Genomic DNA, 13,372 nt, shown 5'->3' on the forward strand with positions numbered 1-13,372 from the left:
GTTCCCCAAGCAGTGCTCTGAGACTGTAGGTATCCTCTCAGTGACAACCAAGGGAGGGAGGCTCGCAGAGCCTATCTGTGGGCAGGCGAGGGGGTTGGAGGTGAGGCAGGCAGCTGCTTTAGGAGACACTGAAGAGGGGCTAAGAGCCTTCCTGCATGGATTGCCATGTGATGATGTTCCTGTCTCCTAACAGGCTGTGATTATTATTTGTAAACAAGACTCATCAACACCTCTCTGCCCTCTGAGAGCTAATCATAGGGACTGGATGTTACCAGAATCCCTCAACTTCTGCTCTGAAAGAAATAACCAAACACCTCCTCCCCATTGACCCAGCCCTGGAGGGGAATGGTGAAATGCCGCAAAAACTCTATTCTCTGTGCCATCACCTGTGGCTTGGCATCAACTATCTGCCCAGGAGCTCTTTCCAGGGCTTAGGAGTTCATACACATAAAACTTTTTCTCTTTTGCTAATCACAACAGCTTCATGTCTCTTTATTATAATCTTCTGGCAAGGTTTTTCAAAGGAAATCATATTACTTTCATAAAGATGATTCCCAGTGGCAATTTTCCCCCTTAAAGTTTGTGTCAAGGGGAAGAGAATGCAAGGTTGAATTTATCCCTTCTCCCCACACAGTATCTTAATTCCATTTGGATCGGCAGATCTTGTTGGCTTTTTATTGCTGGAGAGACTCTCAGAGTTTCACCGAGTTCTTTTCCAGAATATCAGTGGAAGTAAGATTATTAAGATTATCTGAAACTCGCTTTATTCTTCTAGGGAGGGTGAACAGTGGCTCAAGATGAGACGTGTATTGAGACAAAGAATTCTGAAACCGAGAGATGTGGCCATTTTTTCAGGAGAAATCAACCAAGTTATTGCTGATTTAATTAAAAGAATCTACATTCTCAAGAGCCAGGCAGAAGATGGAGAAACTGTGACCAATGTCAATGACCTTTTCTTCAAATATTCAATGGAAGGTGAGGTGAAGTCAGGAGATAGATGGAAGAAAGGACATTTGCCCAAAATAGTAGTTCTCATCCACTGGGCATGTCCTGTGTCCCTGCGGGCATTGTGCTGAGCCCTGTGCATACACACACATAGCTCTCACGGTGCTAACTGTGCCAGATGTACCACCGCCACTGGTTTATAAGTGGGGAAACTGGAAAACAGCCCTCATTTTTAGTGGCAGAAACTTAATTTCATATCCAGGCCCCCCCTTTTTTTAAAGATTTTATTTATTTATGAGAGATACAGAGAGAGGCAGAGACATAGGCAGAGGGAGAAGCAGGCTCCCTGAGGGGAGCCCAATGTGGGACTTGATCCCAGGACCTGGGGATCACAACCTGAGCCGAAGGCAGGCGCTCAACCACGGAGCCACCCAAGTGCTCCAAATCCAGGTCTTTTTAACTCAAGAATCATGCTCCTAATTATCACACATTTTGCTTTAGCACAGTTTGTTGAAAACAGAGTAGAAGTTTAGAGGGCCTCTACTCTAGTTATTATAGCTTTTAAAATGTGGGATGGGCAGGACATTCCCATCCATGTCCTAAAATCGAAAATCAAACCCAAAGGTAGTCATTGAAAAGTCCCCTCCCTCTTCCTCTCCCCTGAGCTGGGGAGGTTACCAGTTTCTTCAAGAGATACTTTATGCACATGCAAGGAGATACATGTGAATGTTCTTTTTACTTAAAAAACCAAAACAGAATAGTAGCGTACCAAACAGGTTGTTCTGTACTTTGCTTTTTTCCATTAAGGACTTTCTATCAGCATCATCCTTTTTTTTTTTTTTTTTTAATTTTTATTTATTTATGATAGTCACACACACACAGAGAGAGGCAGAGACATAGACAGAGGGAGAAGCAGGCTCCATGCACCGGGAGCCTGACGTGGGATTCGATCCCGGATCTCCCGGATCGCGCCCTGGGCCAAAGGCAGGCGCCAAACCGCTGCGCCACCCAGGGATCCCAGCATCATCCTTTTTTAAAAGTGAGCTTACCTTACTTCAAATTTAAATTTTAAGTTAACTTTTTAAAGTTCTATTAATGCTCCCCGAATGGAGTAACCAAATCAACAGAGAGCTGAGTTGTAAACACAGTGGGAAATCCTGCTTTGTCCTGATTCATTGAGGCTGTTTCCTCTGTTCCTATGGCTCTCTGGGCCTGGGGGTCCCCACTTGGTGGCCCAGAGGAGCCACCTTTCGATTCTCCAGCATTGGGCCAGTGGGCCGAGAGGTTGGGGGCTTTGCATCTTGGGTCTTGAACAAACCATCGAGAGGGAAGGGAGGGGAGTGTGATGCAGCCGAGCCCTGCCAGGCAGGAGTGACCTCCCCACTGGCCATCAGCACTGAATACTCAGAGCCTTGTAAGCTCAGGATGTGGTGAAGAAATCCTGCAGTGATAGAGCATAGCAGAGCCTGGCTCAAGGAAGTCACCTCGATTGCTTTTGAAACTTACTTTTATGGCTAGATATTGCATATCGACACTGCAAGTCATGTAGCAGATGAGGGTTTATTACATATATATATATATAATTGAAGTTTGACTTGCCAACATATAGTCTAATACCCAGTGCTCATCCCATCAAGTGTCCTCCTCAGTGCCCATCACCCGGTTACCCCAACCCCCCACCCACCTCCCTTTCTACTACCCCTTGTTCATTTCCCAGAGTTAGGAGTCTCTCATGGTTTGTCTCCCTCTCTAATTTTTCCCACTCAGTTCCCTCCTTTCCCCTATGATCCCTTTCACAATTTCTTATATTCCCTGTATGAATGAAACCATATGATGATTGTCCTTCTCCAATTGACTTACTTAAACTCTCCTTCCCGTGCAGGGGTGGCCACCATCCTCTATGAAAGCCGCCTGGGCTGCCTGGAGAACAGTGTCCCGCAGCCCACCGTGGACTACATTGAGGCTCTGGGGCTCATGTTCAGCATGTTCAAGACCTCCATGTATGCGGGCGCCATCCCCAGGTGGCTCCGCCCTCTCATCCCCAAACCCTGGCTGGAGTTCTGCAGGTCCTGGGACGGACTCTTCAAATTCAGTAAGAGAAGACTCGAGGGGCACCTGTTGTCTCACTAGTTGATACAGTTGCGTGGCTCTCATGGTGTATCTGATGCTCATGCAGCCAGAAGGGTGATGCTGTGGGTGGTGGTCTCATGCAGTTGCGTGTTATTTGGACCGGTTATTTATTTATTTTTTAAGATTTTATTTATTTGAGAGGAGGGAGAGCAAGTATGCATAAGAGCAAGGGGAGAGAGAAGCAGACTTCTCACTGAGCAGGGAGTCCTGATGTGGGCTCCATCCCAGGACCCTGGGATCATGACCTGAGTGGAAGGCTTAACCCACTGAGCTACCCAGATGCCCCTGGATCAGCTGTTTAGATCAGCTTCTCAGATGACAAGAAGCATGTGGGTTGCTACTGTAAACAACATGATAGGTTTCTCATTTTTAAATTCTTTTTATTGTGACAAACAGGCTAGCGCTGATATATGCAAGTAAATGTTGTGTAAGAAGATGATGTCTTTAGTCTAATAATTCTATCAGTGCTTGAAACGCAGACAGTGTTTGGGCCTGTGCACATTCACTCGAACATTCTCGTTTGCAGCTTTTTGGAAAGAGACAAATTCCTCTGTCTCTTACCTGGCAAAACAAACTGGGAAAGAATACTTTCTTCAAACCCAGCAAACAAGATTAGTTTTCCTACATAGCTAAACATTTCACTAAAAAAGAATTTCCAGGGATCCCTGGGTGGCGCAGCGGTTTGGCGCCTGCCTTTGGCCCAGGGCGCGATCCTGGAGACCCGGGATCAAATCCCACGTCGGGCTCCCGGTGCATGGAGCCTGCTTCTCCCTCTGCCTGTGTCTCTGCCTCTCTCTCCCTCTCTCTGTGACTATCATAGACAAATAAAAATAAAAAAAAAATAAAATCTTTATAAAAAAAAAAAGAATTTCCAAAAAGAAAAGATTTCCAAAATGTTTATTAGAACAATGTTTTTAGAACAACACTAACATTGAAAGAAGTGTCCCATAGTGTCTTTTGAAGGCCAACTTTCATTTGAGTATATTAGTTCTGATGGATTTAATATGCCACTATCTTTTTATGGTAACATGGCCTTTACACTCATTCCATTCTCCCTCCTGGAAACATAGTGGAAAAAAAAGAACAAAGAGATCTGTATTCTTGTTACTCCAAAGCTTTCTTGGCTCTTTGATGAGTAAAGCAAACATTTTCAAATACCTTCTGCATTATTTTCAGAGAGGAAGAGATGCTTAGCTTGTCTTTAACTTTTCATTCATTTATACAAACAAGCATATTCATGAGCTTCTCAGGTTAATGATGGTAAATCAATCTGGGTTTCATTTGCTTTGGAACCTGCCACAGATTCATCTGTTGGGAAGATTAGATTATTCTCAGCCAAAACTTTCAAAGGAAATAACTCTTTTCAAACAGGCCAAATCCATGTTGACAATAAGCTGAAGGACATACAGTGCCACATGGACCGCGGGGAGAGGGTAAGAGGGGGGCTGCTCACATGCCTCTTCCTCAGTCAGGAGCTGACGCTGGAGGAGATCTATGCCAACATGACAGAGATGCTGCTGGCCGGTGTCGACACGGTAAGTGTCTTGGCCTTTCTCTCTTCTCCATAAGCAAAACACAACTAAGCCGGGGCCTTTGCTAGTAGTCTCTCTTTTTTTTTTAATGAATTAATTTTTTATTGGTGTTCAATTTACCAACATACAGAATAACACCCAGTGCTCATCCCGTCAAGTGCCCCCCTCAGTGCCCGTCACCAATTCACCCCCACCCGCCGCCCTCCTCCCCTTCCACCACCCCTAGTTCGTTTCCCAGAGTTAGGAGTGTTTACGTTCTGTCTCCCTTTCTGATATTTCCCACACATTTCTTCTCCCTTCCCTTATATTCCCTTTCACTATTATTTATATTCCCCAAATGAATGAGAACATACACTGTTTGTCCTTCTCCGATTGACTTACTTCACTCAGCATAATACCCTCCAGTTCCATCCACGTTGAAGCAAATGGTGGGTATTTGTCATTTCTAATGGCTGAGGAATATTCCATTGTATACATAAACCACATCTTCTTTATCCATTCATCTGTCGATGGACACCGAAGCTCCTTCCAGTTTGGCTATTGTGGACATTGCTGCTAGAAACATCGGGGTGCAGGTGTCCCGGCGTTTCATTGCATCTGTATCTTTGGGGTAAATCCCCAGCAGTGCAATTGCTGGGTCGTAGGGCAGGTCTATTTTTAACTCTTTGAGGAACCTCCACACAGTTTTCCAGAGTGGCTGCACCAGTTCACATTCCCACCAACAGTGCAGGAGGGTTCTCCTTTCTCCGTATCCTCTCCAACATTTGTGGTTTCCTGCCTTGTTAATTTTCCCCATTCTCACTGGTGTGAGGTGGTATCTCATTGTGGTCTTCATTTGTATTTCCCTGATGGCAAGTGATGCAGAGCATTTCCTCATGTGCGTGTTGGCCATTTCTATGTCTTCCTCTGTGAGATTTCTGTTCATGTCTTTTGCCCATTTCATGATTGGATTGTTTGTTTCTTTGGTGTTGAGTTTAAGAAGTTCTTTATAGATCTTGGAAACTAGCCCTTTATCTGATACGTTATTTGCAAATATCTTCTCCCATTCTGTAGGTTGTCTTTGAGTTTTGTTGACTGTATCCTTTGCTGTGCAAAAGCTTCTTATCTTGATGAAGTCCCAATAGTTCATTTTTGCTTTTGTTTCTTTTGCCTTCGTGGATGTATCTTGCAAGAAGCTACTGTGGCCGAGTTCAAAAAGGGTGTTGCCTGTGTTCTCCTCTAGGATTTTGATGGAATCTTGTCTCACATTTAGATCTTTCATCCATTTTGAGTTTATCTTTGTGTCTGGTGCAAGAAAATGGTCTAGTTTCATTCTTCTGCATGTGGATGTCCAATTTTCCCGGCACCATTTATTGAAGAGACTGTCTTTCTTCCAGTGGATAGTCTTTCCTCCTTTATCGAATATTAGTTGACCATAAAGTTCAGGGTCCACTTCTGGGTTCTCTACTCTGTTCCATTGATCTATGTGTCTGTTTTTGTGCCAGTACCACACTGTCTTGATGACCACAGCTTTGTAGTACAACCTGAAATCTGGCATTGTGATGCCCCAGGTATGGTTTTCTTTTTTAAAATTCCCCTGACTATTCGGGGTCTTTTCTGATTCCACACAAATCTTAAAATAATTTGTTCTAACTCTCTGAAGAAAGTCCATGGTATTTTGATAGGGATTGCATTAAACGTGTAAATTGCCCTGGGTAACATTGACATTTTCACAATATTAATTCTGCCAGTCCATGAGCGTGGTATATTTTTCCATCTCTTTGTGTCTTCCTCAATTTCTTTCAGAAGTGTTCTATAGTTTTGAGGGTATAGATCCTTGACCTCTTTGGTTAGGTTTATTCCTAGGTATCTTATGCTTTTGGGTGCAATTGTAAATGGGATTGACTCCTTAATTTCTCTTTCTTCAGCCTCATTGTTAGTGTATAGAAATGCCATTGATTTCTGGGCATTGATTTTGTATCCTGCCACGCTACCGAATTGCTGTATGAGTTCTAGCAATCTTGGGGTGGAGGCTTTTGGGTTTTCTATGTAGAGTATCATGTCATCAGCGAAGAGGGAGAGTTTGACTTCTTCTTTGCCAATTTGAATGCTTTTAATGTCTTTTTGTTTGATTGCTGAGGCTAGGACTTCCAGTACTATGTTGAATAGCAGTGGTGAGAGTGGACATCCCTGTCTTGTTCCTGATCTTAGGGGAAAGGCTCCCAGTGCTTCCCCATTGAGAATGATATTTGCTGTGGGCTTTTCGTGGATGGCTTTTAAGATGTTGAGGAATGTTCCCTCTATCCCTACACTCTGAAGAGTTTTGATCAGGAATGGATGCTGTATTTTGTCAAATGCTTTCCCCGCATCTAATGAGAGGATCATATGGTTCTTGGTTTTTCTCTTGCTGATATGATGAATCACATTGATTGTTTTACGAGTGTTCTTTGCTAGTAATCTCATATGTGTTTGCACTAACTGAACATTTGCTTTACTGCTGAAAGTCTCCAGGAGAAAAATCTAACTTTTAAATAATATGCATGTATTTTATTGTATCATTTATTTATTTAGATTTTATTTATTTATTTGAGAGAGAGTGAGTTCATGAGAAAGCACGAGCAGGGGCAGAGCGAGACAGAGAGGCAGACTCCCCATTGAGCAGGGACCCACCCCTAACCCCCACCTCCACTCCCCGACCTGGGGCTCTGTCCCAGGACCCTGAGATCATGACCTGAGCTAAAAGTAGACACTTCACCAACTGAGCCACCCAGGTGCCCAATATACATGTATTTGAAAACATAAAACCATAATTCTGCAAAAAAGGTAACCCCCATTTAGTTATCATGCACACAAAGCAACAATGTGTTTTAAAATTTAAAAATCATTCCCGATTTGCAAACGTTGGTCCATTGCTTCATAATCTCAGAAATGAAGAAGGCACAGATGTTAAAAACTTTATTCATCGTTTAAAATATTGCAGGTCATGGAGAACTTCCCAATTAATTTTATAAAGCCACCATAACTCTTAAACCAAAATCTGCTAAAGAGAGCATAAAGAAAGAAAAGTGTAACAAACAGTTTGACTTAGGAATATATTTGCCTATCAATCTTAAATAAGATCCCAATGAACGGATTTATTGTGGCAGGTGAATAATCTACTATGACCAAGGAAGGAGGAATATCAGAATGAAACAAAGCACTGCCAGTTGACTGGGTGGTAATTCCATCCCCTGTTGTTAAGTGAGACATGAAGATGCAGAAAACTGTATATGCTGTGCTCCTGTTGGTAAAACAAATGGTGGCATGGCCCCTGCCCATCTGTGTGCATATCTGTGTCTGTATGTGACCTTATGAGTGTGGAGGAAGTATGGAGGTTACACACTGAGTTGTCAACATGGGTCACCTGGATGGGAGGGTGCTGTGGGGCAAAGGGAGTCCAGTTTCCTCCCAAAACATATGTAATAGGATACCTTTATTCATGTATGAAAAATGATATACATGGGGGTATATAACCAGAGAAATTTTATTTTATTATTATTTTTAAAGATTTTATTTATTTATTCAGGAGAGACACACAGAGAGAGGCAGAGACATAGGCAGAGGGAGAAGAAGCAGGCTCCCTGCAGGAAGCCTGATTCCAGGAGCCCAGGATCACAACCTAAGCCAAAGGCAGATGCCCAACCACGGAGCCACCCAGGCATCCCGGTCCCACACAGAAAAATTTTAAAATTTGCTAAAAAGAAGTAGTGAAACAGAGGCAAGCAGGGCCAGGCTTTTAGTATCTGGTGGAAGAAAAGTTCATTGAGTGAAATAATTAAGATTTGCCTGGTGCTTTACTCTTTCCAAAGCCCTTCAAAACTAAACAACTAAGCTCCTCACCTCCAAGGTTTTCCTTTACACGAGTGCTTCCTGAACTGGATTGAGGCACAAACCTGTTTAAAGGAAGAACTACCCCCACCCAGGGTTGACATTATTTTTATTATAATCTCATGTAAACATGTAAAAGCAAAAAAAAAAAAAAAAAAAAAAAAGAGTATAAACTCATTCTTATGGATCTTCTACAACAATAAAACAAAACCATCTATCAAGCTAACCAATGAAATCAATATGATCAATGAAAATTCTTATCAGCCCGTTGAATGCAGTGGGTGATGTAGGTTTGCCTGAACCAGGAAGGGATGAGTGACCGGATGGCCTCACCTCTAAGCGGATTTGGGTGCATTTCCCCTCCTGCCCCCTGGTGGTAACTACGAGCATCACACGAGGTGGAGCTCAGAAAGGAAGGACCATTCCTACCAGAGGCGGGTGAAGGGTGCATCAGACAACTTCATATTCATTTTCTAACATATTACTTAAAAAACTTTATTGCAGTATAATTTATGCAAAAGAAACTGCATCCTTTTAAACCGTACAATTTGATAACAAATTGTTGGCAGATACAGGATAAACACAAATGCAATCATTTATGAAACCACTGCCACGGTCAAGATCCTAAACATTTCTACCATCCCTGAAATTTACTTACCCTCATTTCAGTCTATCTCTCCTGACACCCCTGCCCCTGGCAACCACTGAACTGCTTTCTGATGCTGAGCATCAGTTCTCACTTTTCTAGGAATTTATAGAAATGGAATCATGCAGTGTGTATTTTGCATCTAGCTTCATTCACTTAGCAAATGATTTCAGGATTCACTGATATAGTTGCATACAGGCATCCCTCACTTTATTGTACCTCGAAGATTGTATGTATGTGTGTGTGTGTTTTGTTTTGTTTTGTTCTTTACAAATTAAAGGTTTGTAGCCACCCTGCATTAAGCAAGTCTGTCGGCTCCGTGTCACATTTTGCTATTTCTCAGGATATTTCAAACATTTTAATTATTATATTCATTATAACAAATATATAGTACATATTATATTTGTAATAATATATAATATATAAACATATATTATATTTGTTATAATAATATATAATAGAATCCCTGGTCTGCTCAGTGGGTGATTAAGACTTGCTGAAAGCTCAGATGACCGGTTAGCATTTTTTAGCAATGAAGTATTTTAAAATTAAGGTGGGTACATTGTTGTTTTAGACACAATGCTATTGCATACTTAATAGATTGTGGTGCAGTGTAAACATTACTTTTATGTGTACTAGGAAACCTAAGATTCATTTGAGACTCACTTTATTGTGATCCTCGTTTTATTGTGGTGGTCTGGAGCCCAACCCACAGTATCTATGAGGTACAAATATAGTATTCCATTCTATGTATATACTGCATTTGGTTTTTCCACAGAAATTAGATTTTAATAGAAATTTATAAATTATTTCCTTATCATTTATAAGGAAGGACTTGTGCATTATGTATATATTACAGAAGAGCTTGCCCTCTAAAAACATATAATATCTATTATAGGGAAATGATATCAGTATGGCCTACCGACTTTAGATTTTGTTTTTAGGTAAAAGAGAAGACATTTATACTGTGGAATATCCTTGTTTATAAGAGAGTGAAATATAGTCACATAGATAATAGTGAGCATGTAGTGAGAGTTTTAGAACCTAGGAGCATAAAATAGAATTATTCTCAATAACCAGAAATGTAATTCTTCAGTCTGAGACGTGATATAAAAAATGATACTGTTTTGCATAAATTACCTATTAAATCCTTCAGGCTGCTTTACTTGAGAAGTGCATGGAAACAGTGGCTGACAAATAGTGACCTCCCCCTCCCAGATGTGATGACCAAGCGGGCCCCACCCAGCCATCGTGGGCTCTTGAAGTTCCATACTGAATGGTTTTGGACTGATAGGCAGTCTGGCCCTTTCTAGCAAAAAACAGATGACTGTTGCAGAAAAGGTCACAGAAAGTTCCGGACACAACTTGCAGGCTTGACCAGCATCTTTAGGTCCTCTCAGACTCCATTGAAGAGGATTGCTCTTAAATGATCCAAAAACGTTCTAAAATAATCTCTCCTGTGGTCCTTTATTGAAGGACATTGAATCACATAGTTGATGTTGCTTTCCAAAAATATTTGTTTTTTTTTTTCTGGCATGAATTAGGGAAAATCACCTTTTGTTTGGGCAAGACCTTACGTGCTCAGATAGAGTTGTATGAATGTGACTCTGCCCAGTGCTAATGCTTATGTGACTTCATGTCTATGTTGCCTGCTACTTAAATCCTTGGCATTACTCATCTTGTGTGTGTCTGCTGATTTCTTTATTAGACTTCGTTCACGTTATCCTGGGCAGTGTATCTCCTCGCCAGGCACCCACAAGTGCAGCAGACCCTGTACCAGGAGATCGTTAAGAATCTGGGGGAGAGGCACATCCCAACGGCAGCTGACGTCCCCAAAGTCCCACTGGTCAGAGCTCTGCTGAAGGAAACCTTGAGGTAAAAAGCTCACCAAAATTCACGTCCAAAACTGTCTTTTAAGTCTGATTCCTTATCATGATGATTTATGCTTTTGACTTAAAAACCAGGTCCAAAGCAAATGCTCCAACAACCTTCAGTGGCCGCAGTGTTTAAGAAGGGGATGTTTATAACTACCTTTGTTTCCTCTCTGCCCTTGTCAGAAGAGCAGAAAGGCTGTTCTGTTTTACGGTCTGAAATATTAATTGTTCTTCATAAAGCTCTTTGGAGCTGTCACCAGGCATCGTACCTGCTTTACTCATTTGGTTCACCAAGTTCCCCAGCATGCTCCTGGATCAGTACTCCCTGGTTTCTGTTCCTCCAAAAGTAAAGCAGAACAAAATTGATCAGGAAAATATTTTGAGCTGTTTGGTTAATTACCAAATCTGCTTACTGTGGTTCTTATGTGGATTGGAGACTCCCCATAGCCTCAGTCACTCACTTCTCGGCAAGGTTTTACCAACACCCAGAAAAGCCCGGACGTGGGGAAGTGGTTGGCTTTGGGTGGATTTAGGTGGGAGGTAGGATCAGGTGGCCAGGGAAATTTCTTCCTCCTTTGAGGTTCAAGGATTCTGAGCACAGTGTTCCTCTGTGGAGGAACTGCCATGAGGAAGAGCAGAGGTGGGTACATGGTATACACTACAATAATTCTTTTAAACTTGGCTTGATTGTGGCGTTTCAAATTATGGTGCATCCTCAATCTACAACATGCTTAACCTGGCCAGGGTGAGGGGGAAGCTAGCTGTGTGTTTACTGGTATTTGTCAATAGTTTTTTTTTTTTAATTTTTTTTTTTTAATTTTTATTTATGATAGTCACAGAGAGAGAGAGAGAGAGGCAGAGACACAGGCAGAGGGAGAAGCAGGCTCCATGCACCGGGAGCCCGATGTGGGACTCGATCCCGGGTCTCCAGGATTGCGCCCTGGGCCAAAGGTAGGCGCCAAACCGCTGCGCCACCCAGGGATCCCTTGTCAATAGTTTTATTCAGAGTTTTCTTCAGATTGCCTCTCTGAGTCAATCCAAAAGCTGAAGTATAGCATTTCTCAAAATGTGTTTCCTGTGGGTCCTGTGCCCATGTAAATGTCCCAAACTCGGGATGATCCCTACTGGGAAGCAATAGCACATTCAAGCCTCTGCTTTGTATTTCCTAAACACTTTTGACCGGGGAACCTGCTTTCCCCATTCCTCAGAATACGCATGGGCCAGAGCTAAGGAGCCATGAAGGTCCTTACGAGATTTCTTAGTTGAAAGTGGACCGTGTGTTACATTTTCGAAAACTGAAAGTAGCAAAACATCCAGACTTTTGAAAGTTTAGTACATTAAAAGTGACCACCCAGGGCAGCCCGGGTGGCTCAGCGGTTTAGCGCCACCTTCAGCCCAGGGTGTGATCCTGGAGTCCCGGGATCGAGTCCTGCGTCAGGCTCCCTGCATGGAGCCTGCTTCTCCCTCTGCCTGTGTCTCTGCCTCTCTCTCATGAATAAATAAATAAAATCCTTAAAAAAAAAAAAGTATAAGTGACCACCCCATTCCCACTTTCATTGATTCTCTTCCAGGCTGTTTCCAGTGCTGCCGGGAAACGGCAGGGTCACCCAGGAAGACCTGGTCGTTGGGGGGTACCTGATTCCCAAAGGCGTGAGTTGAGCTGCCGGGGTGTGGGGGTGGCTCCGCCGTGGCGGCTGAGTGGGAGATCTGCTGTGTGTAGGAAGTCCTTGCGTGCAAGCACATGTCAGGAGTTTCCTTTCCTTCTGCATGTGTTTTATGATGAAGATGGGGCTTAGAAAGCAAGGAAGTGCTTATTACCCTGCGAAAAGCAAAGCCAGATGTTTCTGTCCCTTGCAGGCCTCTCTCCTGTCTCCCCCAGAGGCCCGCGGACCAGCAGCTGTGGAGGGGGTGGGGAGAGGATGGACAGCCTTGAATCACCTGGGTGGCTTCCCCGGGCACAAGGGGTGTGCATCCACAGCAGGAGGACTGCCGCTCCGGGGGTCTTTACGCGGCTCCTCCTGGCCAGAAGTACTTCTGTAGGGACTGTCCAACCAGGGGGTGGAGTGGGAGGGGGTTCTGGCCTCTGCTTTGCTTTTGCCTGATCCTATTCTTTATTTCTTTTCTGTTGCAAATGGTGTCCTCAGACCCAGCTGGCCCTCTGCCACTACGCCACGTCCTACGAGGATGAAAACTTCCCTCGGGCCAAGGAGTTCTGGCCAGAGCGCTGGCTGCGAAAGGGAAGCCTGGACCGAGTTGACAACTTTGGGTCCATCCCCTTTGGGTACGGGGTTCGGAGTTGCATTGGGCGGAGAATTGCGGAGCTGGAGATCCATCTCGTCATCATCCAGGTAGGCATGTGGGGGCCAGAGGTCGGCCTTCTGCCTCGGCCTTTTTATTGA

At 43.4% G+C, this 13,372-nt stretch overlaps 1 protein-coding gene across 6 annotated transcripts in view; it reads left to right on the forward strand.

The window, feature by feature from the left end:
- Nucleotides 1-13,372, forward strand: part of CYP27C1 (cytochrome P450 family 27 subfamily C member 1) — a 45,990-nt gene that overhangs the window by 21,239 nt on the left and 11,379 nt on the right. For all 6 annotated transcript variants that reach the window (XM_077861293.1, XM_077861291.1, XM_077861295.1 and 3 more), the window contains exons 3-8: nucleotides 776-975; nucleotides 2,828-3,037; nucleotides 4,447-4,610; nucleotides 10,808-10,974; nucleotides 12,545-12,623; nucleotides 13,118-13,321. In XM_077861293.1, coding sequence (XP_077717419.1) covers nucleotides 776-975; nucleotides 2,828-3,037; nucleotides 4,447-4,610; nucleotides 10,808-10,974; nucleotides 12,545-12,623; nucleotides 13,118-13,321 — 1,024 coding nt within the window. The remainder of the gene's footprint in view (nucleotides 1-775; nucleotides 976-2,827; nucleotides 3,038-4,446; nucleotides 4,611-10,807; nucleotides 10,975-12,544; nucleotides 12,624-13,117; nucleotides 13,322-13,372) is intronic.

Source organism: Canis aureus, chromosome 20 (assembly GCF_053574225.1).
Source record: "Canis aureus isolate CA01 chromosome 20, VMU_Caureus_v.1.0, whole genome shotgun sequence".
NCBI lineage: Eukaryota > Metazoa > Chordata > Mammalia > Carnivora > Canidae > Canis > Canis aureus.